Here is a 27,997-nt window from a genome sequence, read left to right on the forward strand (position 1 = left end):
TGCGAATTATTGCAAGATTCGGGAACATGGTTTAATCATTCAGTCATTGCAATGCATCAGTTCAAATACCTCAATGAATGTAATGCTCCAAAAAGCAAGGATTCACCTCAAAATGAATCAGTCAGACAGGTTTGGAATGGGGTCTGAGTTAATTTGCAAAGAGCATTCAAACCCTCAATGAAATGCCTGCCTCCTTTTGTAATGGGAGAACATTCTCAGCCGATTCCCTGGAAACGTTATCGTTACAGAAGTGAAGGTGGGACGATATAGATTTGTACGAAGAGTAAATGATTGTGTGCCACGTCACATAGAGACAGGGTAATCCGGTTCTGGTGCTGCCTCACACTTTGTGCTGCAGCTCCCACCTTTATAAACCCAGCAGTGAAAGACCGACTGGGCCTGTCGCTGGGCCCCATCAGCGAGACACAGCACAAACCCGGTGGGGTTTCGGGTTGGACACTAAGCCGATTCTCGGGCTGGTGTCCAGGTCTGTCACGCCTGGTGGGGCCTGGAAGTGGAACTTCTGCAGCAGGGTGGTGAAGAACAGGAAAAGCTCCACTTTAGCCAGTGCCTCACCAGCGCACACCCTCCGACCTGAAAAAGAACAGGGGAAGGTCAGTACCTCACCCAACACACACACACACACACACACACAGACACACACACACACACACACACACACACATATACACACACACAGACACACACACACATATACACACACACACACACACATACACACACACACATACACACACACTCGCACACACACACTCGCACACACAAACAGGCAGACACACACACATATACACACACATATACACACACATAAACACACACACATACAGACACATACACACACACTCGCACACACAGACACACAGACACACAACACATACATGTACACACACATATACACACAACACAGACACACACATATACACACACACATACACAGACACACACACATACACACACAGACACACACAAACACGCATAGACACAGACACACACCAACACACACTCAGATCCACACTGACCCCCCCACACACTCCCACCCACTCACACACACAGACACACACACACACACACACACACACACAGTCTGTTCAGAGACCACCATCTTCCAAACCCCCATCGCTGAAACCATCCCAATGGTCACCAACTGCAAGCAATCTCATTCCCACAGTGTGTCTCTCTATCCCCGTACAGACAGAACTCGAACAGCTGGGAGTACATTCGGCCCTTCATGCTCTTTGCTCATTCAATAAGAACCTGGCTGATCTGCTCCCTCCACCCCACCTTCCCAAACCTTCTCCATTCCTATCCATTTAGTTCGGATCCAATAGCCTGGTCCTGAATCTACTCAATGACTGAACATCCACAGACCCTCAGGGCAGGGAATTCCAAAGACACACCCCACTTTGAGTGAGAGAACATTGTCCTCTCCCCATCCGAAATGGACACTCCTTCACTGTGAGGCTGTCCATTGAACAGAAATGATGGAGTTTAATTCAGATAAATGCGAGGTGCTGCATTTTGGGAAAGCAAATCTTAGCAGGACTAATACACTTAATAATAAGGTCGTAGGGAATGTTGCTGAACAAAGAGACCTTGGAGTGCAGGTTCATAACTCCTTGAAAGTGGAGTCGCAGGTACATAGGATAGTGAAGAAGGCGTTTGTTATGCTTTCCTTTCTTGGTCAGAGTATTGAGTACAGGAGTCGGGAGGTCATGTTGGTGCTGTACAGGACTTGGAATATTGCGTGCAATTCTGGTCTCCTTCCTATCAGAAAGATGTTGTGGAACTTGAAAGGGCTCAGAAAAGATTTACAAGGATGTTGCCAGGGTTGGAGGATTTGAGCTATAGGGAGAGGCTGAACAGGCTGGGGCTGTTTTCCCTGGAGCGTTGGAGGCTGAGCGGGGACCTTATAGAGGTTTACAAATTTATGAGGGGCATGGATAGGGTAAATAGGCAAAGTCTTTTCCATGGGGTCAGGGAGTTCAGAACTAGAGGGCATAGGTTTAGGGTGAGAGGGGAAAGATATAAAAGGGACCTAAGGGGCAACCTTTTCACCCAGAGGGTGGTGAGTGTATAGAATGAGCTGCCAGATGATGTGGTGGAAGCAGGTACAATTGCAACATTTAAGAAGCATTTGGATGGGTATATGAATAGGAAGGGATTGGAGGGATATGGGCCGGGTGCTGGCAGGTGGGACGAGATTGGATTGGGATACCTGGTCGGCATGGACGGGTTGGACCGAAGGGTCTGTTTCCATGCTGTACATCTCTTTGACTCTATGACACATCCCCTCTCCAGGACCTGAAGAATTATACTTATTTCAATGTCTTTAAGGAATAGAGCACCAAGACCCTGTTCCAGGAACCAGCTCAGTGACTCTCTCTAAGGTAACTTTACCCTTCCTTGGGTGGAGAGACCAAAACTGTGACTGAGTGTGGTCCCACCAAACCCCTATGGGATCGCAGGACCTGTGCCACCTCCTGAGCTGAATTAGTTGACATTACTGGTCATAGCCTTCGTATTTAACTTCCCTTTTCCTTATTCACTCATGGAACATAAAATATTCCCATTTCTGAAGTGAGGCAACTGACTGTGGAGAGCCAGCTCTGATTTGAACTGGGAGCAAGCTCCAAAATTTCACAATGGGTTGAGCTCCCCCATTTGGCTCTTACTTCATCCACGGTATGTGGGTGTCACTGGCTGGGCCCAGCACTTATTGCCCATTCCCGATTTGTCCCGTTGGGAAGGTGGTGGTGAGCTGGCTTCTTGAAACACTACAGTCCCTCCGAGCCACTCACCATCCTGACCTTAAGACCACGAGAAATAAGAACTGGAGCAGACCATTCGGCCCCTCGAGACTGTTCTGCCATTCAATAGGATTATGGCTCATCCCACATTCTTCACATCCACTGCCCTGCCTTTTCCATCTCCCCATTCCTTCAGTGTCGCTGGCTCAGAATCGTGGAGTTCCCTCCCTAACAGCATTGGTCCAGCGCATGGACTGCAGTGGGTCAAGACACCAGCTCACCACCACCTTCTCAAGGGGCAACTTGGGCAGGGGCAATAAATCCTGGGCCCAGCCAGTGACACCCACATACCGTGGATGAAGTAAGAGCCAAATGGGGGAGCTCAACTCATTGTGAAATTTTGGAGCTTGCTCCCAGTTCAAATCAGAGCTGGCTCTCCACAGTCAGTTGCCTCACTTCAGAAATGGGAATATTTTAGTCACGGAACACATGGCCCCTTTTACAACCGGTTACCTGCAGAGAAAGGCATGAAGGCGTCTCTCTTCACAAAATTCCCATCAGCATCCAGGAAGTGAGCCGGGTTAAACTGGTGGGGCTTTTCCCATTGGGTTTTATCGTACAGCACCGAGGTCAATAAAAGAATAACGGACGTTCCCTGAAAAACACGGAAAGTCGTTCTGAATGTGTTACTGTGCCTGTGTTTAATGGAGAGTGAGTCATGCAGGATGTGGAAAACCCAGTTTTCTCCCTGATCCTGTTAGTTTCACTAGATACCTCAGGTTATAACCGACTCCACCTTATTGTCAAATGTAGCGGCTCTTCCCCACGATTAAAGAAACTCAGTTCCTAAAATCCAAATTGCTGTTTGGCCTGCAGTGGGACATAATTACCTGCAGTGGAGGCTGGGTAGATTAGTGCACAGGGCCCTGCTGTTTGCTGACAGAAGGAACACGTACATAGATTGTGCCTGTTCAATTCAATAAAACAGGTGACTGCCTTTATCCAGTTCACTCTTCAGGGCAATCATAGTCAACCTGCCCAGTTTAAAACTTAAACAGAGCTTGGCAGTTAAGCACCAGTCATCATTAACTGGTGCATTTGCTTTGACCTCTGCTAATCAGAGTCTACTGGCCAACCAATCAGCACTCTCCTCTCATTCATTAACAATAATGTTACCTGCCCCTCTTCCGTAGTTACGTTAGGGCCCGGGTGTCCTTGGAGAAGGAGCACGCGGTGTCCACCAACACCCTGGAGTTGTTCAGGGAGAGGTGGGCGCCACAGGGAGTGGAGGGCATTATTTCTCCTTCCAACTCTATTTTGATTTAGTCCCTACCTTCCCCTTCACTGTTTGATCACACAGCACTGCCCTTTGATGTGAAGGGCAGTACTTGTCACTGGCCACTCGGGTGTTTTCCTATCTTCCTGGTGGTGGAAATTGAATAAAGATCCATGCGCTTTGTGTCTTTCAATGTGTCTCACACCTGCACACACACACCATGGGTGCTGGGGAAAAAATAAGCACCACCGCGGTTAGGCGGTAGTGTGGGGGTTAACAAAAGACAAAAAAATAAAAAAAAATAAACGAGAGTGTCGTCCCTACCCTCCCCTTCACTGTTTTGATCACACAGCACTGCCCTTTGATGTGAAGGGCAGTACTTGTCACTGGCCACTCTATCCCCTTCCCCGACAGAAAAAGGAAAGAAAAGAAAAAAAACAATAATATTACCCTTTTCATTGATGAGTGCAAAGTGTTTGTAACAGGATTGAGAGTCAGATGGCACATTTTAACCACATTTTGAAAAAAAGCATGTGTGAGGTGCGATTTGACGCATTTTAAAAAACACAAATGTGAGGTGAGATTTAAAATCAAACCTCTTCCCACAGTTAGTGACTGGGTTTGGAATGAAGTATGGTCAAGACAGGGTCACATGAGGCATTCAGGAGAGCACTTGATGATTATTTCAATAGGACCAATGGCTTATGGGGGAAAGGCAGACGTTTGGTTCTGTCAAAATGCTAAAGAGAGCTAGTACAGATAAGATGGGAGAAATGGCCTCATTTTTCACTGTTGAGGTTGTGTGATGGGAACCTTCAATGTGACTTTTTTATTAGCAATTCTCAACATTGAAATTTCCCCTTTTAATTTGTTTCCCTTCTAACTCAGTTCCTGTATTTATTCAGAAAGTACCATAATATTATTACCATGGTGACAATGTTCCAAGTAGAACCCTTCTTCAGGACTCGGGTGGGGGGTGAGGGGAGCTGCAGATAAAGGTGGGGGGGGATGTCGGGGAGGATTTTGGGTAGGAAGTGGGCCGGGTGGCAGGGAGCAGTGGAAGAGAGGGGGATGGTCTGGGAAGGGAGGTTGTTTGAAATTGGAGAGTTCAATGTTGAGGCGGAGGATAATGGACATGTCGGAGAGGGTATGGGAAGGGGAATTGAAATAGGCAGTGGTTGGGAGGTCAGGTTGGCCAACTCTAACTAGACCCAACCCCAAGAACATCTCCCCCTCCCCACCCATCTCTGCCCTCAGGAAAAAAACGCTCCCTTCAACAGTCCTTGGTTTGTGCCACTCTCCCACCAACATCTCCCCATCACCCCACATCCAACCCATGGTACCTCCCCTGCAGCCGGAAAAGGTGCAAAACCTGCTGGTACACCACTTTCCTCACCTCCCTCCAGGGCCCCAAACAGTCCTTCCAGGTCAGACAGGGGTTCACCTGCCTCACTTCCAACCTAGTTTACTGTATCAGGTCCTCCCAATGTGGTCTTCTCTACACTGGGGAGGCAAAATGTAAACTTAAGGAACTGTTCACTGAACCTCTCAGCCGGGCCCACAGGGGCCGACCTGACCTCCCAGTCACTGTCCATTTTAATAACCCTTCCCACTCCCTCTCCAATATGATCATCCTCAACCTTTACCATTGCCAGACCACAAGTTGGAGGAACAACACCTCATCTTCTGCCTGGGCAGCCTACGGCCAGGAGGACTCATCGTTGAGGTCTCCAATTTCAATCCCTCTCCATCCCCTGACTCCCTTCCCAGCCCCTCCCCCTCCCTTCCATTCCTAGGATCGACCCTTCCTTCCGGCTACCAACTGGATACATTCCTCCCATCGACCAACCAGATCGTGCCCTCTCCCTGTGTTCACCTATTCCTACCTCACCACTCTGACCCCCTCCCCCACCCCACCCCCTCACCCCCACCCCCAGTGCTGAAGAAGGGTTACACCCGAAACGCCCACTTCCCCACCTCCTGGTGCTGCCTGACTTGCTGTGTCCTTCCAGCCTCCTGTTTGTTTATTTTGGTTTCCAGCATCTGCAGTTTCTTTTGTCTCGAACAATGCTCCAAGTGGCACAAATTGTGAAAAGTAAGCCTTGTATCTCTGATACCTTTGGAAGGAAATACCCTCTGAAATGTGTGTCCTCGGTTGTCGAATGAGCAAGGTTCGGGACAATGTTGGCAAACCTCTGGATTTCGTGAATCACAGCCTCAGTGTAGGGCATGTGTCTCTGGTCTTCTGTCCTCGGGAATCGACCAGCTCCTATCACCCGATCAATTTCATCTTGAACTTTCCCTGAAACAGACAAAAAGGTAAAGATCTTTGGATGGAGGGTAACAGTTTACAGCAGACTGAACTGAAGTGGAGAACTTTGTGTTGTTGAGTGACACGGAATGGGCTCGATCAGTTCCATTGCCAGTACATTCCCCTCTCAATACTTTACTTCATCAACTCTGACAGGCATAAACATCAAACTGCCCCAAACACACAGCTGATGTGATACCACCCACTGTGTGCTAACCTCCAAGGTAAATTTTTATTGTTCACTACTGAGGACAACTTGACAATCTATTTAAAATAATTCCATGCCACTATTCATATTTATTACCCTTGAGAAGGTTCCGATTGAAAGTGCTGATTTGTCGAGTGTCATAATTTCCACAAACAAAGTGCTGGGCAGGAAACTCGGCAGGGGCAGGATGATCCCAGGAGGGACATTTTAGGGCCACCCCCAGAGTATTCCCCGCTCAACCTAGATCGAAAGTATAACAAATCAATCCAAGTGGCCCATCCCCTCTGCAGTGACCTGTTTATTGGGATAACTGTTCACCTCAACCGACATAAAGGAGGAGAAAGTGAGGTCTGCAGATGCTGGAGATCAGAGATGGAAATGTGTTGCTGGAAAAGCGCAGCAGGTCAGGCAGCATCTAGGGAACAGGAGAATCGACGTTTCATTCCTGAAGAAGGGCTAATGCCCGAAACGTCGATTCTCCTGTTCCCTAGATGCTGCCTGACCTGCTGCGCTTTTCCAGCAACACATTTCCATCTCAACCTACATAAAGCCTTCTTGTCTTCAGTCCAATTGGGAATCAGACAGTGAGGTAATTATTTACCCAAGTGAATCAGACTGACAGAGGATCTGCCAATTCTGTTGGATTCCCGATGTCCCTGAGGGAGGCTTTGTCTCTCTGTCAGAGAGCGAGAGAGGTCTTGGATACAACTTGTTCGAGGCTTATCAATGCTCTGTCTCCACATTCCATGCTGTTGGTTCCCCTTGACCACAACGATCCACAAGATTGGAGTGTTCACTGTGCAGCTACTGGGGTGTTCACCTGGGCTTAAACTCAGGAAAATTGTGATAAATTGGATAATTCTCTGAACATCGATCCAGGTATGGAGCTCAGTGCTGGACTGCAAGGCTCCACCTAGTGAGATTAGTGTGTAGATGCAGGACTATGACTGTGCCACACTGTCAACAGGTTATAGCTCTGCTCTCTTTCAAACCTGCACTCCCAGGTCTAGCATTTTCTCTAGTGTTTAATAAAGTTTTTGTGCTCCAATTCCAGGGCAGAAGTCAAATACAGAATTTAAAATGTGGATTGATGAGATGTGTCAATATTGATTTTGTGTCTTTATGAACGTCACCCTGGGTATCATCCCGGAACCTGCAATGAAAGTTGTCTCCTCTGTGCCCAGAGGTGTCACCTTGGGCTCAAGCTCAGGAAGACTCCACTTGCTGGCTCACTAATGATCAGCTCGTTCTAATCCCAACCATTGGAGGGGTTTCTGATTGAGATGGCCAATATAGTGCTGAACCCAGAGCTGTTTCAGTATTGCTCTTGGTGGTCACTTGGTTCCTGGCTGACAATGTCTTGTCTTATTCTCAATCAGATTCTTACAGGGGTCAGTATTTTACCCTGAGGGAAGGGTGGGTTTGAGCGCCAGATGTAGATATGAAATGCCACGTGCCAAGACACTCATGACAGGAACTAACCTCCCTCAGGGAACATAAAGGACTGACTAAAACAAAACAAAGGAGAGTAGAGCCCAGGAACACGCCCTTCGGCCCAACAAGACTGTGCTGACACGTGATGCCTTTCTAACTAAAACCCTTTTGCCTCTACGTGGTCAGTATCCCTCTATTCCCTGCCTGTTCCTCAATTGTCAAGATGTCTCTTAAACGTTACTATTGTCTTCACCTACACCACCTCCTCCAGGCACTTACCAACCTCTGGGTAAAAAAAATTTGGCTCTCATATTTTTGTTAAACTTACCCCCTTTTACCTTAAATTGATGTCACCCAGGAACTGTCATTAAGGACTCCATCTATCCATGCCTCTCATAATTTGTAAACATCTATCAGGTCACCCCTCATCCTTTGAAATTATAGTGAAAACAACTGAGTTTTTCCACTGTCTCCTCATGGCTAATGCCCTCTACGCCAGGCAACATCCTTATCAACCATTTCTGAACCCTCTCCAAAGCCTCCACATCCTTCTGGTAGTGTGGCGACCAGAACTGTACACAATATTCCAAATGTGGCCTCACTAAAGTACCACACCACTGCCACATGACTTGATAATTATTCATCCTCTATCCCTGACCAGTGAAGGCAAGCATGCCCAGATGTCTTCTTGACCTCCTTATCGACTTGTGTTGTCACTTTCAGGGAACTGTGGCCCTGCACACCAAATGCCTCGGTATGTTGGTGCTACGAAGGTTTCTGCCATTTACTGTGTGCAGTACTTCCCTCCTGCATTAGATCTCCCGAAATGCATCACCTTCCATTTGTCTGGATTAAACTCCATCTGCCATTTCTCCACCCAACTCTCCAACCAATCTCTATCCTGCTGTATCCTCTGACAATCCTCCTCACCATCCACAGCACCCCTGAACTGTGTGTCATCCACAAACGCATCAATCAGACCATGTCTGCATTCCCCTCCCAACCATCTATATACATTACAAGCAACAAGATACAATTATATAAGTAACAATATTATATTAGATTCAGATGCCAATTTAGGCACAACCACCAAACTAACACGGGTGGCACGATGGCACAGTGGTTAGCACTGCTGCCTCACAGCGCCAGAGACCCGGGTTCAATTCCCGCCTCAGGCGACTGACTATGTGGAGTTTGCACGTTCTCCCCGTGTCTGCGTGGGTTTCCTCCGGGTGCTCCGGTTTCCTCCCACCATCCAAAGATGTGCAGGTCAGGTGAATTGGCCATACTAAATTGCCTGTAGTGTTAGGTAAGGGGTAAATGTAGAGGTATGGGTGGGTTTTGCTTCGGCGGGTCGGTGTGGACTTGTTGGGCCGAAGGGCCTGTTTCCACACTGTAATCTAATCTAACAAACACAGAGTGAAGGATTCCTTACTCTGGATTTCTGGGTAGTTTACCATCAGAAGAAGTCCCCAGCAGAGGGTAGTGGAGGTGGTTTCTGTGCCAGCAGCAAACAGGTCAGTGATTGTAACCACGATATCCTTTTTCTTACTCTCTAAATCTTCACCTCCCAGCTCCTTCAAGACAAAATGAAACAAAGGAGAGTGTGTCGCCTCCTTCAGGAAAATATTCAGCTCCATAAATGTCTGGACAGGGGTATGTGTGCCCGAGGATAGTGATCCTTCCAGCCTCTGGTCATGAACGTCACGATGACAATGACAGACTTGGCAGATGGAATACAATGCAGGGAAATGGGAAGTGGAGGGAGGAGAAATACACTCACTCATGGTCAGGCTTTGGGGAGGCAATAGACTTCACCAATTTGAAGGTGGAGGGACAGGTCGGGAAGTCCTTTAAAGCAACTTTACAGCTTTTGTTGGACTGAGTACGTACATTAGGAAGTTAACCCACACCATTCTGTTTTATTTACAAATATATATAAAAATCTGGTAAGGCCTCAGCTGGAATATTGCATCCAGTTCTGGTGTCACACTTTCAGGAAAATGTCAATGCTGGGGCGTGGGTGCAGGGCAGATTTACTGAAGGGGAGAAGATCAAGGGGAGATTCGATAGAACCATTGAAAATCATGAATGGGTTTGACTGGATAAGTAAGGAGAGATGATTGCAGGAGCAGGGTGGGTCAAGGGACAAGTCCAGTAGGAGGGGGCAACAAGGAGCACTCTACTGTAATGCGATGCTGAGTGACTGGAATTCCTGACACAGACACAAAGCTACATTCACACGAGAGTCGGGGATATACTTGAAGGGAAATAAGTGACAAGGCAGTGGAGAAAGAATAGGGGAGTGGGATAGCTCTACCAGGGAGCAGCTATCGATATGATGGGCCGAGCGACCTTCCCCTCTGCTGAACCACCCTCCAATTCTCTGAATGAAAGTTGCCTCTCCTGTCTGAGTTCACCATTAGGTTTCAATCCACTCTGGCAGCTCAGCAGAGATGAAGGGGCAGGACTTAATGAATGTGGGGTTTAAATTAATTAAAGAGATTGATTTCCTCGTCAAAATGAGAATAGTGTGGCTCCAAAGCACTGAACAACAGATCCAGGTGTGAGTTCAAGGGCAGTGTTCGGGGAAAATAATGTGTAAAATTAGGAAAGACCTCTCCTCAGTTATATTACTCATGAGACTTTCCGTGTTGACTTTTGCAAGATTGAATCTCACACACCATCAATGCTATATTCTGGACACATTGAGCATCCATGTGATGTCATGAGCACTACGATGAGATAAATAATCAGATACAGTGAGCGCTTGAAGCTACACATTCGTAGTTGTATCCAGAAACGAGGGGCAGCACTGAGCGACATTTTAACAGATGTTTGACACAGAATCTTCCTCCATCAAAACCCACAAAGTCCTGGTGTGGAGTCTGAAATCTGGGGAGATTCCCCTTAGTGCTGAAGAGGTGTGTCACTGTACCTGCTGATGCCTCAGAATTAAGGCCTCGCTGAGTGTCTGGATGCTGTTCTCGCTCAACGTCTCTTTAGCAGCTTTGAAGAAACCTTCAAAGATTTCATGCATGTTCACTTGATTTTGAATAATCTTCCTGCGGCTCGGAATCAGAAATCCCAAAGATGGGAAAGAGTTGAACAGCTGGATTGGAACAAGAACATAAGGATCAGGCCTTTGGAGGATCCAGTGATCGCTCGTCCACGGTCAGTGCAGCAACTACTTACATTCAGTGATGCTTCATGGGAGATAGGAGATTGTCATGGCAACACCGCACTTCCTCTCCTCTCCTCAGTGCCCCCACCCCAACCCATAAACCCTCCAAATTTACAGCTTTAGTTTGAATGCTTTAGCTCTCATCCAGAATGGGTGACCTATCAGCTATCATCTGTTACACATGGATTCCAAAACTCAGATACAGGTCAGACCAAGTAAGGACAGCAGATTTCCTCCAAATTAGTGGACCAGCTGGGCTTTTCTTGCCAATTATATTCATCATTATACTCTTAAATCCAGATTTGTATTGTTAAAGCGAATTGAAATTCCGCCATCCACCACAGCAGGATTTGAACCCGGCTCCCCCAGGTCACTTGCATCATTTTCCTTCATGTGGGAAGCTGAGGGAATCACATCTCTTGAAAGCATTACCCCACCTCCCCCCCCCCCAACACCCCAACCCCGCCCACTCCCTCTCCATATCAAGAGTCTGGGAGAATGATTCCACTTCGGGGAATCTTTCTGTGATTCTATAAAATGCCTCATTTCATTCTAAATGAGTTGAGAAAACTCATTACGGTGACAACACGTTCAGTGCCAGGCCAGGTTAATTTTGTCAGTGCTGAAGGAGGGCCATTGGACTTGAAACTTTCTCTCCTCAGAGGCTACCAGACCTCCTGGGTCTTTCCAGCAACTTCCCAACCATTTTCTGATTGCCAGCACCCCCATTGTTCTTTGCTTTATTTTAAAATAGTTTTCCACGTTTATTTTCTCACTTAAACGTTTTCCAATTTAGCCCACGTAGGCCTGTCTCACATATCAGCATTTATGGCTGAGACACAATGTTAACAAGAGTCTTCAACCTGTAACAGGTCAGGTGCGGAAATCGTCACACACACCAAATTGCAAATGACCTCAACACTCAGCCTGAGTACAATACCACAGAACGACAATTACATGTATTGGAGCTGTTCCCAACAGTCTCGTGTTCTCATTAACCATGTTGGTTAGATAGATAAATACTTCATTGTTATAATCAAAACGGTCTCCAAATATGATGGAACAGACGATATTGCTCACAGCCAAATACATAATCTGTGCAGTTTCAAAAGGCTGACCTGTGAATAAACACAGAATTCCATTACAAAAAGGCCTCTAAACAGTAATAATACTTCAATCATTGTCCTCTTTTACAAAGCACAAGTTACTCATGTAAAACAAAGAACCGCGGAGGCTGCAAATCTGAAGCGACAACAGAAATTGCTGGAGAAACTCAGCACATCTGGCAGTATTCCTGGAAAGAAAGCAGAGTTAGTGTTTTAACAAACAACAGTACATTACTGGAACAGGCCCTTTGGCCCATCGAGCCTGTACTGATGCATGAAACCTTTCTGAACTGAAACCCTTCTGCCTCCACACACTCCATATCCCTCTATTCCCTGCTTCTTCAGGAATCTGTCCAGTTCCCTATTCAATGTTCCTGTTCTAAAGACGGGGACTCAAAAGGTTAGACCTGCTGAGTTTTGTCAGAAATGGGAAGAATTGGGATTAATCAGGAAGCAGGAAGTCAAAATTACAACAAAGTGCACATAGAAGTGCACAGTGTGGAAACAGACCCTTCCCTCCAGCTCTCCCATGCTGAACAGATATCTGAAATTAATCTAATCCCATTTGCCAGCACTTGGCCCATATCCCTCTAAACCCTTCCTATTCATGTACCCATCCAGATACCTTTTAAATGTTGTAATTGTACCAGGCTCTGCCACTTCCTCTGGCAGCACATTTCCACACACGCACCACCCTCTGTGTGAAGACGCTGCCCCTTAGGTGCCTATTAAATATTTCCCCTCTCACCCTAAACCTGTGCCCTTTAGCTCTGGACTCCTCCACCCCAGGGAAAAGACCTGGTATATTCAACCTATCAGTGCCCCTCATGATTTTATCGTCCTCTGTAAGGTCATCCCTCAGCCTCCACACTCCAGGGAAAACAGCCCCAGCCTATTCAGCCTCTCCCTATAGTTCAAACTCTCCAAACCTGGCAAATTCCTTTTCCATCTTTTCTGCACTATTTCAAGTTTCACAGCATCCTTCCTGTGAGAGGGAGGCCAGAACTACACATAGTATTATAAAAGTGACCTAACCAATGTCCTGTACAGCCGCAACATGACCTCCCTACTCTTATACTCAATGTACCAATAAAGGCAAGCAGACCAACTACCTTCTTCACTATCCTGTCAAGAAACTATGAAAATGCACTCCAATGTTCAGCAATACTCCCCAGGACCTTTCCATTCAGTGTATAAGTCTGCTCTGATTTGCTATTCCAAGCTGCAACACCTCCAATTTATCGAAATTAAACTCCATCTGCCACTCACTGATCCATCAGCCCATCTGATCATGATCCCATTGTACTCTGAGATAACCTCCTTCACTGTCCATTACACCTCCAATTTTGGTGTCATCTGCAAATGTAGTAACTATAATTCCTTTGTTCACATCCAAATCATTTATATAAATGACAAAAACCAGTGAACCCAGGCACTGATCCTTGTGGCAGACCATTGGTCACAGGCCTCCAGTGAAAAGGAACCCTCCACCACCACCCTCCATCTTCTATCTTGGAGCCAGCTCTGTATCCAAGTGGCTAGCTCTTTCTGAATTCCATGTCATCTAACCTTGATAACCAGTCTACCGTGCGGAACCTTGTTGAATGCCTTACTGAAGTCCATACAGATCACATGCACCACTCTGCCCTCATGAATCCTCAGTTACATCATCAGTAACTTGGAAACTCTCCCTAATCTCCCACATCCAACAGGAAGAGCACATCACCCGAATAAAGGCCATCTTCACACCATAATAATCTACAGACACAGAAAATAGCTCAGTCTTGCTGCTCTAAAAGGATAACTTAGCACCTATATTTTATATCTTTAAAGTATATTAAAGAGAGCGATCTCAATAAAAATATATAATCAAAAAATAATTGTTCTCACAATTGTACATTTACCAAAAAACACAATAAGATTACACTTTAAAACTAGTCACTTCGCTGCTCCCCTGTTGTGAGATCCCCACATGGTTTCTCAAAGGTCAACTGTGAATTTCACTGTTTGTTCATTTTTGTCAGAATGAACTCCAATGTCCAGATACATTGATTACTAAACAGCAAAATCAGGCAGCTGTGCAGGTTCATTGCTGGGTCAAATATCTGTGCAGGGTCACTGCTGGGTCACACAGCTGTGCAGGGTCACTGCTGGGCCACACAGCTGTGCAGGGTCACTGCTGGGTCACACATCTGTGCATGGTCACTGCTGGGTCACACAGCTGTGCAGGGTCACTGCTGGGTCACACAGCTCTGCATGGTCACTGCTGGGTCACCAGCTGTGCAGGGTCATTGCTGGGTTACACAGCTGTGCAGAGTCACTGCTGGGTCACACAGCTGTGCATGGTCACTGCTGGGTCACACAGCTGTGCATGGTCACTGCTGGGTCACACAGCTGTGCAGAGTCACTGCTGGGTCACAAAGCTGTGCAGGGCCACTGCTGGCCCACACAGCTGTGCATGATCACTGCTGTACAGGGTCACTGCTGGGTTACACAGCTGTACAGGGTCACTGCTGGGTCACACAGCTGTGCAAGGTCACCGCTGGGTCACACAGCTGTGCAGGGTTACTTCTGAGTCACACAGCTATGCAGGATCACTGATGTGTCACACAGCTGTTCAAGGTCACTGCTGGGCCACACAGCTGTGCAGGGTCACTGCTGGGTCACACAGCTGTGCAGGGGCATTGCTGGGTCGCACAACTGTGCAGGGTCACTGCTGGGTCACACAGCTGTGCAGAGTCACTGCTGGGTTACACAGCTGTACAGGGTCACTGCCGGGTCACACAGCTGTGCAGGGTCACTGCTGGACCACACAGCTGTGCAGAGTCACTGCTGGGTCACACAGCTGTGCAGGGTCACTGCTGGGTCACACAGCTGTGCAGGGTCATTGCTGGGTCACACAGCTGTGCAGGGTCACTGCTGGGTCACTCAGCTGTGCAGGGTCACTGCTGGGCCACACAGCTGTGCAGGGTCATTGCTGGGTCACACAGCTGTGCAGGATCACTGCTGGGCCACACAGCTCTGCAGGGTCACTGCTGAGTCACACAGCTGTGCAGGGTCACTGCTGCCTCACACAGCTGTACAGGGTCACTGCTGGGTCACACAGCTGTACAGGATTACTGCTGGGTCACACAGCTGTGCAGGGTCACTGATGTCTCACACAGCTGTACAGGGTCACTGCTGGGTTACACAGCTGTACAGGGTCACTGTTGGGTTACACAGCTGTGCAGGGTCACTGCTGGGTCACACAGCTGTGCAGGGTCACTTCTGGGTCACAGCAGTGCATGATCACTGCTGCGTCACACAGCTGTGCGGGATCACTGCTGGGTTACACAACTATGCAGGGTCACTGCTGGGTCACACAGCTGTGCAGGGTCACTGCTGGGTCGCACAGCTGTACAGGGTCACTGCTGGTTCACACAGCTGTCCAGGGTCACTGCTGTGTCACACAGCTGTTCAAGGTCACTGCTGGGCCACACAGCTGTCCAGGGTCACTGCTGGGTCACACAACTGTACAGGGTCACTGCTGTCTCACGCAGCTGTACAGGGTCACTGCTGGGTCACACAGCTGTGCAGTGTTACTGCTGGGTCACACAGCTGTACAGGGTAACTGCTGGGTCACACAGCTGTGCAGGGTCACTTCTGGGTCACACAGCTGTGCAGGGTCACTGCTGGGTCACACAACTTTGCAGGTTTATGTCTCCATTTCTAACCTCCCATGTGGTCTCTGTTTTGTCTCACTTCATTCTCTTTTTTCTAAACACTGTTGTTTTGATTTTTTCCCAAAGTAAACAAAGCAACAGCTTATAAAACAGTAATTACTTCTTCAAAAATTCCAGGAAATCATCTCCAACCTGAAATACCTCCATTATGGAGCAGCTGTTACAGCCACTATTTTTTCCCGTCCTCCACCTCAGGATCCTCCAGTTTAAAAAATGACTTGGCAGCGGTGGGATTCAAACCTACATCTCCGAAGGGAGTGGAGTGTGGGAGCAAGACAAAGATTCTGCAAAATTAAGGAGCAGGGCAGTTTCATTGTCAGTGAAAGTAATGATTTATGGTAAATTGGTGAATTGAGGGTTGGGGGTCGGTTTCACTCAGTTGGCTGGACTGTGATGCAGGAGAACACCACCTATTTGTGACACCTCCGATACTGAAGCAGTCCATGTTCGCAGGCAAAAAGATCCGGACAATATCCAGGATTGAGCTGACAAGTGACAAGTAACATTCATGCCACATGGATGCCAGACTAATACCATCACCAATAAGAGATAATCTAATTTTTATCCCTTAACAATCAAGATCATTACCATTACTGAATCTTGTTTTAGGATTAGTGGTGCTGGAAGAGCACAGCAGTTCAGGCAGCATCCGAGGAGCAGCAAAATCGACGTTTCGGGCAAAAGCCCTTCATCAGAAATAAAGACAGAGAGCCTGAAGCGTGGAGAGATAAGCTAGAGGAGGGTGGGAGTGGGGAGAAAGTAGCATAGAGTACAATGGGTGAGTGGGGGAAGGGATGAAAGTGATAGGTCAGGGAAGAGTGTGGAGTGAATAGGTGGAAAAGAAGATAGGCAGGTAGGACAAGTCATGGGGACAGTGCTGAGCTGGAAGTTTGGAACTAGGGTGAGGTGGGGGAAGGTGAAATGAGGAAACTGTTGAAGTCCACATTGATGCCCTGGGGTTGAAGTGTTCCGAGGCGGAAGATGAGGTGTTCTTCCTCCAGGTGTCTGGTGGTGAGGGAACGGCGGTGAAGGAGGCCCAGGACCTCCATGTCCTCGGCAGAGTGGGAAGGGGAGTTGAAATGTTGGACCACAGGGCGGTGTGGTTGATTGGTGCGGGTGTCCTGGAGATGTTCCCTAAAGCGGTCTGCTAAGAGGCGCCCAGTCTCCTCAATATAGAGGAGACTGCATCGGGAGCAACGGATGCAATAAATGATATTAGTGGATGTGCAGGTAAAACTTTGATGGATGTGGAAAGCTCCTTTAGGGCCTTGAATGGAGGTGAGCGAGGAGGTGTGGGTGCAGGTTTTGCAGTTCCCACGGTGGCAGGGAAAGGTGCCAGGATGGGAGGGTGGGTTATTTGGGGGCATGGACCTGACCAGGTAGTCACGGAGGGAACAGTCTTTGCGGAAGGTGAAGGGGGTGGGGAGGGAAATCTATCCCTGGTGGTGGGGTCTTTTTGGAGGTGAAGGAAATATCATCAGATGATGTGGTTTATGCGAAGGTTGGTAGGGTGGAAAGTGAGCACCAGAGGTGTTCCGTCCTTGTTACAGTTGGAGGGGTGGGGTCTGAGGGCGGAGGTGTGGGATGTGGACGAGATGCATTGGAGGGCATCTTCAACCACGTGGGAAGGGAAATTGCGGTCTCTAAAGAAGGAGGCCATCTGTGGTGGAACTGGTCCTCCTGGGAGCAGATACGGTGGAGGCGGAGGATTTGAGAATACGGGATGGCATTTTTACAAGAGGCAGGGTGGGAAAAGATGTAATCCAGGTAGCTGTGGGAGTCAGTGGGTTTGTAAAAAATGTCAGTGTCAAGTTGGTCATCATTAATGGAGATGGAGAGGTCCAGGAAGGGGAGGGAAGTGTAAGAGATGGTCCAGGTAAATTTAAGGTCAGGGTGGAATGTGTTGGTGAAGTTGATGAATTGTTCAATCTCTTCGCGGGAGCATGAGGTGGCGCCAATGCAGTCATCAATGTAGTGGGGAGTGGTGCTGGTGTAATTACGGAAGATCGACTGTTCTATGTAGCCAACAAAGAGACAGGCATAGCTGGGGCCCATATGTGTGCCCATGGCTACCCCTTTGGTCTAGAGGAAGTGGGAGGATTCGAAGGAGAAACTGTTAAGGGTGAGGACCAGTTCGGCCAAACGAATGAGAGTGTCGGTGGAAGGGTACTGTTGGGGACGTTGGGAGAGGAAAAAATGGAGGGCTTGGAGGCCTGGTCATGGCGGATGGAGGTGTAGAGGGATTGGATATCCATGGTGAAGATGAGGCATTGAGGGCCAGGGAAACGGAAGTTTTGGAGGAGGTGGAGGGCGTGGGTGGTGTCTCGAACGTACGTAGGAAGTTCCTGGAGTTTTTACCATTACTGAATCCCTTACTTTCATTGAGGTTACCATTGACCAGAAACTCAACTGGACTGGTCACATTAACAGAGTAGCTTCAAGAGCATGCCAGTGGCTAGGAATACTGCAGAGAGGAACTCAATTCCTGATCCCCCAAAGCATGTCCACCATCTACAAGGCACAAATTAGGAGTGTGATGGAAATTCCCCACTTGCCTGGACGTGTGCATTTCCAACAAAACTCAAGAAGCCAGACGCCATCCAGGACAAAGCAGCCCATTTGACTGGCATCACATCCATAACGAACCATTCTTCCACTACCGATGCTCTGTCGTAGCTAGTATCGTGGAATCCCTACAGTGTGGAAACACTGGCCCAACAAGTCCACACTGACCCTCTGAAGACTATCCCACCCAGACTGATTTCCCTACACTATAACTCTACATTTACCTTGACTAATCCACCCAACTTACACATCCCTGAACACTGTGGGCAATTTAGCTTGGCCAATTCATCTAACCTACACAACTTTGGACTGTGGGAGGAAACTGGACCATGGTGTGGAAACCCACACAGACACTGGGAGAGAGTGAAAACTACACAGACAGTCAACAGAGGCTGGAATCAAACCCAGGTCAATGGTGTTGTGAGGCTGCAGTGCTAACAACAGAGCCACCGTACCGCCCTTCAACCAAGCTATAAGATGCACTCCAAAAATTCACAAAAGATCTTTTGAAGCACCTTCCAAACCCATGACCACTTCCATCTCGAAGGACAAGGGCAGCAGATACGTGGGAACATCACCACCTGCAAATTCCCCTCCAAGCCACTCACCATCCTCACTTGGAAATGTATGGCTATTTTGCATAACTGAATCAAAATCCTGGAATTCCCTCCATCAGGACATTATGGGTCAACCTACAGCATGTGAACTGGAATTGTTCAAGTAGACAGCTCACTGTCTCCTTCTCAGGAGGCAACTCGACACGGGCAAAAATGTTGCTGGCAGTCAGCAGTGCCAATTCCATGCGTAAAATTTTGAAAACATAGCATGGTGTCAATTCTCACACTGGTAGTGGTTGCTATAAAGGTCCCACCTTTTCAACCTCACCCCTTACCTGAGGCATGTTTAAGGTTAAACTCAGCACCAGTCATGTCTACTCAGTGAGAGAGAAGGACGGCGGTGACTTTACCTGTCAATTATGTCACACCAGGTCAAGGAGGAACAAACAGATCTTCGGGGTGAAATGAACCATTGGTTTGAACAACCAAATGTCTAAATTGACCCAAGAGTTGGGAAGAGCATGAGAAAGGCTGTTAATACCCCATCGCACCTAACCTTTAGCAACCACCGTCCACACTGAAGGAATGGAAGTAATTCAGTAAGCTTTGTGCAGGAGCAGACAACCAGACACAGACCATGTTGTGTCCGTGCTTACACACCAGAGTCTGGACTCAAATTACCCTCAAACTCCCTTGCCACTGCACCAGTGTCACACCCTGTTGTGTCCTGTGGGAATCGGTGTGCACGGACCAGCCCACATTTTAAAATAAGAAATCCCACAATGGTGCTTTCCACTCATCTCCAAGTTGTATTGGGACCTGGAACCTGAGGGCCCCATTGGGCCACCCCTACAGTGACTGACTTGGGAGCCTCACCACTGCCGTAGCTCAGCAAGTCTAGGTACCTCGCCACCCACATCTCTGCTGTATACGTGAGAGCCTGTCACCAACACGTGGAGGCGATGGTCAAAGGACTCGTGTGGCGAACTCTTCAAGCAGACCTGCCCCACAAGTGGCAGAATCTCTGCTGATCAGGCAGGACTGAGTTAAACTGAGGGGAAGCATAGACCTGAATCTTCACAGCAGCAGCAGCATTGGTATGTGGATGCTGCCCTGGAACATTATCTTGATCTAAAGTTGGTGTTGGCATCTTTTATTCAAGTGAAAATCTTTTCTGTAGATGTCAATTTCGAGGGAACCATGAATTCCAGCATGTTATGACCCACCAAGCACTCACCCTTGTGACTCTCAAACACATTGACAAGAAAGCTGGCTTCTTCATTGATCCTGTCTTCAATGGATTTCTTGCCCATGCCAAATCCTCGGAGAGCTGAGATCACAAACTTTCGGTTCTCCCGCCACAACTTCCCGTCGCTGAATATCACGCCTGAAAGTGACACACGAAAAGCTGATCAAATATTGTACATGGGTTCTGCTGTGAGTGCTGCCAAACCCCAGGTTTCTAACACCCTTTCCTTTCCTGAGAATTACACCATTCTACAAAAACCAAGACGAATACCATTGTATCCATGAGTGCTCTTTGGAGGCGTTAGCCCGTTGGTCTCCCTTCACAAGATTCCTCTTCATGTTGTCATTCTCAATTCCCCTTTGGATGTTCCTGTTGACCCTGCTTCCAGAACCATCCCAGGTACTGCATTCCAGGTGACAATGAGAGCTGTAAAACCAAATCTCATCTTCCCTCTGATTGGTTTTTGTAACTAAGCGGCCTCTTTTGGTGTTGTCTGTCCAATTCTGGTCTCCCTCTGCAGGGAGGATATTATTAAACTGGATGGGGTTAAGAAGAGATTCACCAGGATGTTCCCGGGATTAGAGAGTATGAGGTATGGGGAGAGGCTGCAACTTTTTTCACTGGAGTGTGGGAGGTTGAGGGGTGACCTTGTAGAAGTTTATAAAATCATGAGGGACATGGATAAGGTGAATGACAGGTGTCCTTTCCCCCCAGGTGGAGGATTTCAAGGCGAGGGGCATATTCTTTCAGTGTGAGGAGAAAGGTTTAAACAAGAGATGGCAGCCATTGTTTTATACAGAGTGTGGTTTGTGTGTGGAATGAACTTCCTGTGGAAGTGGTAGAAGTGGATATAATTATAACATTAAAAAGGCATTTGGATAAGTACATGAATAAGAAATGTTTGGAGGAATGTGGACGAAGCGAAGCCAGGTGGGATTAGTTTAGTTTGGAATTATGTTCAGCATGGATTGGTTAGACCGAAGGGTCTGTTTCAGTGCTTTATGACTCTATGATACTATAATAACCCTCCCAATTTCAGTGTTTGTCAGTTCATATTTAAGATTGTCCCACAGTAAAATTATTTGTTGATTTAATATTGACCATCTACAATATATCACGTGAAGATTAAAGTTCTGATGCTTGAGCAACATTTATGGAGTTAGACAAATTATTGACGCAGGGGATTGTACCAGGTATTTGATGATTAACACTATCTTGAGAAATGTGATGAAAAATGCAGTACCTTGAGACAGCAAGGTATTGGCAAGAAGTTAATTGGCAGCAAATAAAAAGTAGGAAGGTAACAGGGTCTGACTGCCAACCCAACAGCGTAACCAAGGGAGGGATGTGAGGTCTGTTAGCAGTTCGGGATCTGATCCCTGCCATTTAATATGACAGCAGGAAGCTCGAGCGTATTGGGGTTTTGAATGAGATGTCGAAGTTGCACAATGTATTTATGTGGATGTGTAAATGTAATGACTTTAATTGATAGTAGCCCTCCTCTCACGCAGCACAAATTTTGGTTGACATTACTTTGGCATTTTCTAGCAAAATGCAAGGTAACAGATTGATAGAATGTGTATTTCTTCAGCAAAAATAAAGGAAGTTTTATTGAAATTTAACAACATGCTTGTTTGGCTTGAAGTGGAGCATTGTATTAAATTCTGAGCGCCACATTGTTGGGAAATGCTTGAGCAAGGGTCGCCATCAGATGAATGAATGATGATCGCTTGTCAAAGGTGGTCACCTGGAGAAGAGAAGGTTGTGTGAGCTTTTGGATGGAGATATCTAAGATCATAAGGGATCTAGTCAGAGTAGGTGAACACTGCATGTTTCCCATTGGCTGGAGGACTGAGAATCAGATGGCACAGAGCTCATAGCATTGGCAAAAGAAACAAAGAGGGTTTGTGGAAAGACACATTGAATGGTGATGATCAGAAGTGCCTGATCAATGGAAATTCAATGGAAGTTTTCAAAAGAGAATAGCATAAGTGCCTGACGAGGGAAAGCTTTTCAGCGGTGGAGGAAAGGGTAGGGGAGCAGGACCAGTTCAGTTGTAATCGCTGATAAACATTGGCCTAACCCAGGATTATTGGGAATGAAAAGCTTGGGTATTGATAATTGAAGGAAATAGTGGCTAAAATGCTACAGTTCAATATCATAACATTTTGGGTCACTTTGACCACCATGATCAGGTGAGTTGATTGAAGATGGAAATGATCAAAGAGTAACATAGAGATGAAAGAGGGAAATTACCACTTCGGAATGAAACTGCGTCATATATCGGTAAGTTTGGCCTCCCACTGAATTGATCAGCGTGATTCACAAGAGCGTCTTTCACTGCATCATAACCAGTCAACCCCACTGCCTTCAGCGGTCCGAGCTCCACTGAAAATACACTGCCATATTTCTCTGCAAGCTAACAAAGAGAGATTTATTTCATTAAGGTTTTATTTCTAATCAGCTGGAGCACAATTCAGGGGCGAAAAATGAAGGAAAGAATATTAATCCCCAATTCTTAAGAATTTGATGCTCATCTGTATTTTTCCTCTAGAAGGTGTTGGTGAGCTGCCTTCCTGACTCACTGCAGTGCAGGTGGGTAAACCTTCAATGGTGTTGGGAAAGGGATTCCAGAATGTTGAACATAGAAACAGAAGGAGGCCATTCAGCCCCTCAAGCTCCCTCCACAACTCAATGACATCATGAATGATCTTTGGCCGAACTCCATGTTCCTGCCTTTGGCCCATATCCCCTCATGGTTTTGCTTCATAAAACTGTATCTACCTCAAGTTTAAAACTAATAACTGATCCCACACCCACTGCCATTTGTGGAAGAGTGTTCTACCACCCTTTCTCATATCTCCCTCCCGAACGGTCTGGCCCAGACTGTGTCCTTTCGTTCGAGACTCTCCAAACAGTGGAAATAGTTTATCTTTATCCACCCTTTTCATGTTAACAATCTCGAAGATTTTGATCAGATCACCCCTTATCTTTCTAAATTTAAGAGAAAGCAGGCCTTATTTGGATCATCTCTCCTCATAACCTAACCCCTGAAGGACATGTATTATTCCTGTAAACCTTCGTTGTGCTCCCTCCAAGACCATTCCATCCTTCCTGAGGTGTGGAGCCCAGACCTGCTCACAGTGCTCCACGTGGGCTCTGACCAGGGTCCTGTCTAACTGCAGCTTAATTTATTCATCCTTTTGTATTCCAGGTATGAAGGCCAACATTCAACCAACTTTCTTGATTATATTCTGAACCTACTTATGTTATTTCAAAGATCTGTGCACCCAAACTCTCAAGTCACTTTGCACATCCACTGTTGAGCCAGTGACACTGAAGGAACAGCAATACTTTCTCCTTGTAGATTCAGCACTAACTTACTTCCATGTTGTCATGGTCCCATGTGGCTGGCTATCTGCATCAGCGACTCACCAATATCATTGACCACACTCTGTGCATTCACGGGTAGGCCCAGTGATTGTTTTTTGGACCTTACTGCTGTTCCTCTTACTCAGAATGTAAGTAACCTTTTTCATTCTCTTGCTAGCTGCCTCTTCCAATTCCTGGCTTTTCCTCTCTAGTGTTATCTCCTCATTCCCATTCCCCCGAAAAATTAATTTGAACCCTTCTCAACAGCATTAACATACTATCCCATCAGGATGCTTGTCTAGCCTCTATTTATGCGTAAACATCCAGCTTGGACAAATCTCATTCTGCTCCAGAATTGTTACTAACCTCTGAGGAGTCTAAAGCTCACGCTCCTGTGTTATATCCCCTGCCATAATGGTCTCCTTCCTATCTGAAGAATGTTTTGAAACTTGAAAGGATTCAGAAAGATTTACAATGACTTTGCCAGGGTTGGAGGATTTGAGCTATAGGGAGAGGTTGAACAGGCTGTGGCTGTTTTCCCAGTAGCGTCAGAGGCTGAGGGGTGACCTTGTAGAGTTTATAAAATCATGAGGGGCATGGATCAGGTAAATAGACAAGGTCTTTTCCCTGCAGTTGGGGAGTCCAGAATAAGTAGGGATAGGTTGAGGGTGAGAGGGGAAAGATATGAAAGAGACCTAAGGGACAACTTTTTCAAACAGAGGATGGTACATGTGTGGAATGGGCTGCCAGAGGAAGTGGTGGAGGCTGGTACAATTACAGAATTTAAAAGGATCTGGATGGGTATATGAATAGGAAGAGTTTAGAGGGATCTGGGCTGGGTGGTGGCAGGTGGGACTAGATTGGGTTGGGATATCTGGTTGGCATGAATGAGTTGGACAGATGGGTCTGTTTCCATGCTGTACATCTCTATGACTCTATAACTGTACGACTCTATGTGTCTATCTGCTTATCCCACTGAAGGTTTCCTGACCGGTGTGTAGCACTGTAAGTTATCCTGAGATTGCTGCCTTTGACGTTCTGCTGGCTATTTCCATTCCCAGCTCCTTCAACTCGAACTGCAGGGCCCCATCCCTCTTTCTATTGATGTGCATAGCCACTAGCTGTTCACCCTCTGAGTGTTCTGCAGGCATTCAGTGACGTTCATGAACCAGGAACCGGAGAGACATCACACTGCCCTGGATTCCCAGCTGGGGCCGCAGAAACACCTGCCTTTTCTCCCAAGTCCCAAATTCCTTAGAGCTGTTGCTTTCCCAATCCTTCCCTTGCAAACCTACTCCACCCCATACCCAACCTTGGGCGCCCTGTGGTGGTACGGACCCATGGACTTCAAATTGCGTTGGGAAGCGGTGACTTTAATCAGCTTTCATTTTGTTCACGATTATTGGACTGAATTTTAAGATTTTTTTTCTGTTCCCCCAACACCACGTATTTGATGGACACTTGGCTCTGGGATATACCTCAAAGGAACACTCACTCTCACAAATCAGTCCCTTCCCTTTGTGTTGACCTCACTTTGGTTTTTTGATCAGGACATGAATTCCAGTGTTTTCCTGATCTTTCACAATGTCAATATCTCTGGTTATAATGGCATAAAAAAAAAGCCCAGAGATTTTCAATTCTCCCAGATCTTCTTCCATGATTTTATATCTATCCGCTCTATATTTTAAATATGTGATTGTAAGGATCTGGGAGAAAGTGAGGGCTGCAGATGCTGGAGACCAGCAGGTCAGGCAGCATCTGAGGAGCAGGAGAGTCGATGTTTCAGGCTTCGTCAGGAATGGCACATATTAATTTTGCATGTTAATTAAATTGAACATTTCCCAGATTGTCCACTGTGCCAGACTCTCTGAGCTTCCATAACTTTGCAATTGGTTTGTTTTTTTCTGTTTAGAGTAAAAGTCCGATCAGAGATCAGAGATCAGAGATTTTCAGAACACAGCCCCCAGGACTAACAGATTCCTCGGTCAGGGATTAGGGATCTGCTTCGGTTTGTGGCTCTCTCGGTCTCTGTGAGCTCACACCGCCCCATCCCTCGGACAGTCCCCCAGTGAAGGATTCTCACTTACCCCCATGAGAGACCAGTCCAGCTTCTTGAGGTCCAGTTGGTGCAGGTTTCCGATCAGAGGAAGCAGGGTCGGTCCAGGAGGGAAATTCCTGGGAACTCTCCACCGAATAACGGACACAGCCAGGAAGAGAAAGAAGGCCAGCAGCAATAGGGCCAAGGTGTAGTCTGTGGGGAAGAGCTTGAGGAGAGCCATTGTGTCAGAGTGCTCAGACACCAGTGATGTTAGAGTGTGTTCTGTCCTTCAGTCCAGTCCCCCACTGGCAAACAACAGCCCCCTTTTCCTGATTTGTCTCACTGAGTGTTTTTGAGTTTCAGTATAGGACAGCCTCTTGGCACAGAAGTGGTGCTGCCCTCTCTTGTAGTTCTACATGGAAGCTGTGTCAATTCCCACACCCCTCTCCAGCTTGTTTTGTCTTGTCTCATGAGGTGGACGTGCCTGAGGTGGTTTCTTGGCTTCGGTCGGGATCCCAGGATAACTGCAAAGAGGTGGAAAGTGCCACCAACAATGCCAACAAGTCACACGGCGTTCATAATCGGCTGACTGACAGGAGCATGTGAATCTATTTTAACGCATTTGGTATGCTTTCCTTTATTGGTCAGATCATTGAGTATCGGAGTTGGGAGGTCATGTTGCAGCTGTACAGTAGGACATTGGCCAGGCCACTTTTGGAATGTAGTGTGCAGTTCTGGTCTCCCTCCCATCAGAAAGATGTTGTGAAACTTGAAAGGGTTCAGAAATAATTTACAAGGACGTTGCTGGGGTCGGAGGATTTGAGCTATAGGGAGAGGTTGAATAGGCTGGGGCTGTTTTCCCTGGAGCGTCAGAGGCTGCAAGGTGACCTTATAGAGGTTTATAAAATTATGAGGGGCATGGATAAGATAAATAGACAAAGTATTTTCCCTGGAGTGGGGCAGTCCAGAACTAGAGGGCATAGGTTTAGGGTGAGAGGGGAAAAATTCAAAAGTTCCCTCAGGGGCAATTTTTACACACAGATGGTGCTGTGTATATGGAATGAGCTGCCAGGGGAGGTGGTAGTGGCTGGTACAATTAAAGCATTTAAAAGGCATCTGGATGGGTCTGTGAATAAGAACAGTTTAGAGGGATATGGGCCAAGTGCTGGCAAATGGGACGAGATTAATTTCGGATATCTGATCAGCATGGACGAGTTGGACCAAAGGGTCTGTTTCCGTGCTGTACATCCCTATGGCCCTATGACTATAACCCTTAATGAGATGATGAGACACTGTCTGGTGTGTGGGATTACTGAGATGACTGTGCAAAAATGCCTGTTAGTTTAAGTGCCACTCTCCTCCCCCTGACTGAACTTGTTCTCTCACTGACCAATTTCTCCTTTAATTCATCTCACTTCTGCCAAGTCAAAGGAGTGGCCAAGGGGACCTGCATGGGTTCCAGTTATACCTGCCTCTTTTTGGGGGATGTGGAACAATCCTTGTTCCAGTCCCACACTGGCCCCGGCCCACAACTCTTTTTTGAGTTCAACACCTTCAGATTGTGAACCACCTCCTACTTCTTCCTTTTCTTTTATTTTATTTGTTACCTTCTCCAAGTTATTCCTTTACAGCTTTATTTGTTGCATCCTCTGTCGCCATGCCCTCTCGTTCCCTCCCCCCACCCCAGTGGGACAGCCTGTCCTTTCCCATCTGGTAGTTAGACACACCATTATTCTGCCATTCTCTCCTTCCAAACATTAATCAACATCTTTTCTCCACCAGCACTCTACACCCCACCAGCCCCACACCCTCTCCCCCAACCTAACTATAGCATAAATGCTGCCCCCTCCCTCCCCCCCCACTTCATGTCAGCTCTGATGAAGAGTCATCTAGACTCAACATTACTTTGCTCTCTCCACATGGATGCCATCTGACCCGCTGTGATCTCCAGCATTTGTTGTTTTCAGTTCCTAACCCCAGTTCTCCCAGTCTCTCTGGACTTGCACTCCCCTCAGAATTGCATCCTTTAATTTGTTTTGCATCTCCTCTTGAAGTTGATGTTATCATCATCGCTGTTCAGGATACTTCCCAACTTTGGATTCATCTTCATATATTTAAGTTGTGTCCTCTCCGTTTAAGTATAAGTCATTCAATTACATCAAGAAAAGCATTGCTCCCAGGACCAACCGGTGAACAACTCCCACTAG

The 27,997-nt window shown here is 47.0% G+C and overlaps 1 protein-coding gene across 1 annotated transcript; it reads right to left on the reverse strand.

Annotated features, from left to right (window-relative positions):
• Window positions 1–264: 264 nt before the first annotated feature.
• On the reverse strand, window positions 265–26,333 carry LOC148140786 (cytochrome P450 2K1-like). Its single transcript, XM_087978922.1, has 9 exons — window positions 25,840–26,333; window positions 22,637–22,799; window positions 20,369–20,518; window positions 12,139–12,299; window positions 10,936–11,109; window positions 9,433–9,574; window positions 6,162–6,346; window positions 3,282–3,423; window positions 265–594 (listed from the first exon to the last, which is right to left on the reverse strand). Exons 1-9 carry the CDS (start codon window positions 26,029–26,031, stop codon window positions 416–418), a joined length of 1,488 nt encoding a protein of 495 aa, XP_087835048.1. The 5' UTR covers window positions 26,032–26,333; the 3' UTR covers window positions 265–415.
• Between the last annotated feature and the right edge of the window lie 1,664 nt (window positions 26,334–27,997).

This window comes from Chiloscyllium plagiosum, unplaced genomic scaffold (assembly GCF_037043375.1).
Source record: "Chiloscyllium plagiosum isolate Xiang-an unplaced genomic scaffold, Cpla_swu_hap1 HiC_scaffold_35, whole genome shotgun sequence".
Classification (NCBI taxonomy): Eukaryota; Metazoa; Chordata; class Chondrichthyes; order Orectolobiformes; family Hemiscylliidae; genus Chiloscyllium; species Chiloscyllium plagiosum.

What these genes read in the sequence shown, in the direction of transcription:
- LOC148140786 (XM_087978922.1), bottom strand. Translation starts at nt 26,031, where the DNA reads ATGGCTCTCCTCAAGCTCTTCCCCACAGACTACACCTTGGCCCTATTG. An exon ending in CGCAGTTTCATTCCGAAGTG is followed by an intron (nt 20,519 to 22,636) that starts GTAATTTCCCTC and finishes TGTCACTTTCAG; the next exon opens with GCGTGATATTCAGCGACGGG. An exon ending in AAACTACCCAGAAATCCAGA is followed by an intron (nt 6,347 to 9,432) that starts GTAAGGAATCCT and finishes TGTCTGTTTCAG; the next exon opens with GGAAAGTTCAAGATGAAATT.